The sequence below is a fragment of the Quercus robur genome, chromosome 4, assembly GCF_932294415.1.
Source record: "Quercus robur chromosome 4, dhQueRobu3.1, whole genome shotgun sequence".
Lineage (NCBI taxonomy): Eukaryota > Viridiplantae > Streptophyta > Magnoliopsida > Fagales > Fagaceae > Quercus > Quercus robur.
The window spans coordinates 10,328,758-10,332,657 of NC_065537.1; the positions used below are offsets into that span (position 1 = coordinate 10,328,758).

The 3,900-nt window shown below is 34.8% G+C and overlaps 1 protein-coding gene across 1 annotated transcript; it reads right to left on the bottom strand.

The window, feature by feature from the left end:
• Positions 1-207: 207 nt before the first annotated feature.
• Positions 208-1,389, bottom strand: LOC126721331 (uncharacterized). Its single transcript, XM_050424381.1, has one exon. The coding sequence runs from the start codon at positions 1,387-1,389 to the stop codon at positions 208-210; it is 1,182 nt and encodes a 393-aa protein (XP_050280338.1).
• Between the last annotated feature and the right edge of the window lie 2,511 nt (positions 1,390-3,900).

A 3,900-nucleotide genomic window follows, 5' to 3' on the forward strand; every position in this document is an offset into this window, starting at 1 on the left:
GGCCTTTGAAAGCCCAACTACATTAGGAGGGTTCGACATTTCTAGAACTCTTGGTTGGGATGGTTCAGTGGGAGAAGAAGGTGGGTTGGGACTATCTGGATGATTCTGACAGTGGGTATTTAAAGGTTGAATTTGTGGGTCCGAATTTGGAATGGGATTGTCTGGGTTTGATGTGTTTTGGGACTTAATATTTCTTGGGTTTTGTGTCTAGTTCAGAAATGGCTGACTATAAGTTGGGTACTTTGGATTTTCAGTTTGTTCAATGTCCATTGGGATTAGGGAGGTTAATGCAGATTGAACCAAGCATGTGCTAATGGTATTGTTTTCTTTGAATTTGACGTGGGACTCTGGTTGGGTTTGGTTGTGGAGGTTGATGATTTTTTCTAGGTGAACAGGATTTGAGGTGACAAGGGCTGCTAGACTTTCAAAATTTGTAGGGAATTGATCTGTCGAGGTTCCCAAGGCATCAGAGCTGATGATGTGTTCCCCTGTTTCATCACTGTTCAACACATGCTCCACATCATCTACCACCACTGAAGGAGGAGACCTTGTTGGCTCTGGATTGCTATCCTCATCTTCATTACATATCTCCGAGAGGAACTCTACCCACCTAGAGGTTCTTTTTCCTTGAGTTTCAGCTTTCATCCAAGGTCCAAACCCCTGAGGTTCATTCAACATCTTCTGCACTGATGAACTACATCTGACTTTAACATGTCCCAGCTTACCACATTTAAAACAAAAGTCCTCCACTCTCTCATATCTTAGCTGGATCCAGATGTCAGGCAGAGAATCTCTATCCAGGAAAAAACCACTTTTTAGTGGTTTACTCACTTCAAATTCCACCTTGACCCTCAAAAATCGGCTCATACACACCAAGCCATCACCTGTGAAGTCTACCTCTAAAACTTTTCCCAAAAGATTTCCAATATTTTCTGCATTTTCTTTTGACATATATTCTATAGGTAAATTATGAATTTGAACCCACAATTGAATGAAAGAGAAGTCAATATCTCTTACCTGGAGTTTCTGATCCCATGGTTTAAGGATGAGAGGAAATCCCTCTATGTTCCATGGCCCAAGCTCAATGACCCTTTTCCTGTCGCCTTCAGCAGCAAACTTGAAGAGATATATATTGTCACTTAGGTCCACAATTTGAACTCCTTTAGCCGTACTCCATGCTTTCAAGAGAATAGCTTTGACTGCATTCTTATTTATGACTTTATCTGCCAGAATCTTACCAACTAGACCCAAGTTATACATTATGCTGACTGCCTTATCGTTGGCCTTCAGCTTTATGGATTTACTGGGGCTTTGTAAATTGGCTGCTTCACTGACTAGAGAATCCACTATGGATACATCTAGTTCTTTATTTTTGGATGATTTTGCCATGGGACCAGATTGGCCCCCACTTGGTGGGTATTTACCGTGCTCCACGGTTGGGTTACTATGGTTGACAATGGGTGTAGCGAAAAAGAAAAGAGGATTTAAATCTGCTGAGACAAAAAACTAGATGGAGATGGGTTATCACTAAAAGACAGAGAGATAGGGAAAAGAAAAAGGAAGATTGGAAGAAAAGAGACCTAGAACCACTGAGAAGAAAGTAGGCTCAGGTTAGAGACAACTTGTCGAAGCAAGGAGAGAGAGTTGCCAAGAGCAACGAGTAAAAACAAGAGGTGTTTATATACCAAAACAACCACCAGACTAGATAACTAACAACTAACTAATCCCACATTATACGGATCTACTTATTTACAACCAATCAGTACATTAAACGTGTCTACATATACATTACATTGTAAACTACAAGTCGTATCAGTCATGACTGTCGTATATCAAGCCCAAATGCTAATCTTCCATCACTCTGTTCTGATGCTCTGCCTCTCTGCCTGAACCAACTTTTCCAACTACATTTCATCTTCATTAGCTTAAGCTACTCGTAACTTCTTTCTTCTTCTGTTTGTGTTCTTTGCAGTCAACATTAATTTGATAAACCGTAGACCTCTTTTAAATGCGATTCTTTTAACTCTAACAATCTTTCTATACCAAAATGCATGAAGCCATTCGAACCATGGTCCAACTGCACAATTCTGAGAACCGTGTCCAGTTCTCATTGTTTAAACGATTCTTTTAACTAGCATGTCATTTTGTTAAATTCCGGCTGAAATTCAAGATTCAGTCAATACAAAACACAACATAGTCTTCTCAACCAAAAAAAAAAAAAAAAAAAGCACAGCAAAGCTGGAGCAGACAAAATTGGAGAGAGAATGGATGAGAGAAACATCACTGTCAGAAAATTAGGAAGAGAAGAGTTAAAGAGAACTAAAGCCTGAGAGTTCCCTTTTTTTTGGATAGTTCCCAAGCCCAATATGACAGGGAATCCTAGGCTTCCAAGGATGGATGGTTGATTGTTGGTTAGACTAGATCTGGTTCTCCACAACCTATTGAAGTCGTTATATATTTTTGGTCTCTCCACTCTAACAATGCCAATGCAAGTCCAATATATACATACATTTTCTTAGCTCTGAGCAGGAATGCTAAATTAAATAACGTCATGTTTGTATATAAAAAAATAATAATAATAATAACGCCATGTTCATTTTTTTTTTTTTTTTTGGTTATTATTAATATTATTTTTTTAGCATTGAATAAGTGAAATCCGTTTTCCTTTGTTCAAAATTTTTTTTTTTTTTTTTTTTTTTTTTTCCTACAGTTGTTTTGATAAAGATTTACTGACGAGAGGGAGGGACATGGTTGGTAAGGAGTCCAGATTTTTTTAAAAGGAAAATATTAAAGATCTGATAAATTTTACCATTAAAAAAAAAAACTAAAAATTAACATGATAATAATATAATAAATAATGCCACTAAAACAATAATATAATGAATGAATGTTTGAATCATGTTCTCGAGATTGAATTAATTTATAAAGTTTATTTGTAATATTTCTATTATCACCCAAATTTATGAACAAATTTAGTTGGAAATTTTTCATTTTAAACCCTTATAGTTTTAAAAATAACAAATTAAACTTTGAAGTTTAAAAGTACAAAAATAAATAAATCTTATAGTTTCAAAAATAACATATTATATTTTTGTGGATATTTCAGAGGTAAGGGAGAAAGGCAAATAGGTCCCCGTCTCTATATATTTTTTTGTGTTTGCTACAAGTCTTCTCAAGATCCTTGAAGAAAAGAACAATAGAATGTGAAATCTTTCCTAATTAAAAAAAAAAAAAAAAAAAAAAAAAAAAAAAAAAAATCATATTATAGAAAAAGAACATATTGATATTAATTAGCTACCTTTTATATACTTGGGAGTTCCTCTAATATCAGGTAAACTGAGTTTTGAAATGTGCAGAGACCGCTCATTGAAAATATCCCCGCTATAATAAATTTCATAGACATGGAAAAGACTATCAGTTTGAAATGCTCTCTCTTTCTTTTTCAACTCTTCTCAGTTGGGTTGCCATTGACATCAGGTGCTAACCGTAAGAACTTTAATATGCTTATAACAAATAGTGCTTCGCCATGCCCCCCCCCCCCCTCAAATTATCTTTATATTATATTACTACTAACGTTATTTATAGGAAATGTTCGTAAATAACTTTTGAGTACAAATCATATCTTCGTGGAAAAAATGAGAATTTGAATGTGATAATCATGTACCATTTTTTCTCTCCACTCTTTTTGGATAATAAAATATTTTACATTACGCAATAATTCTTTTTGTCTTTTACTAATTTAGACTCTGGTGATTTAATTATGATTTGTTCATCACTCGCAACCGGTATGTTAATTATTAAGCTTTTAACAATTATAAATTCGAAGTGGATAGTTCCATAATCCTCTTTTTTATTATTTTTTTATTTTTATAGATTCCATCCTCTTTTAAATAATGCCCC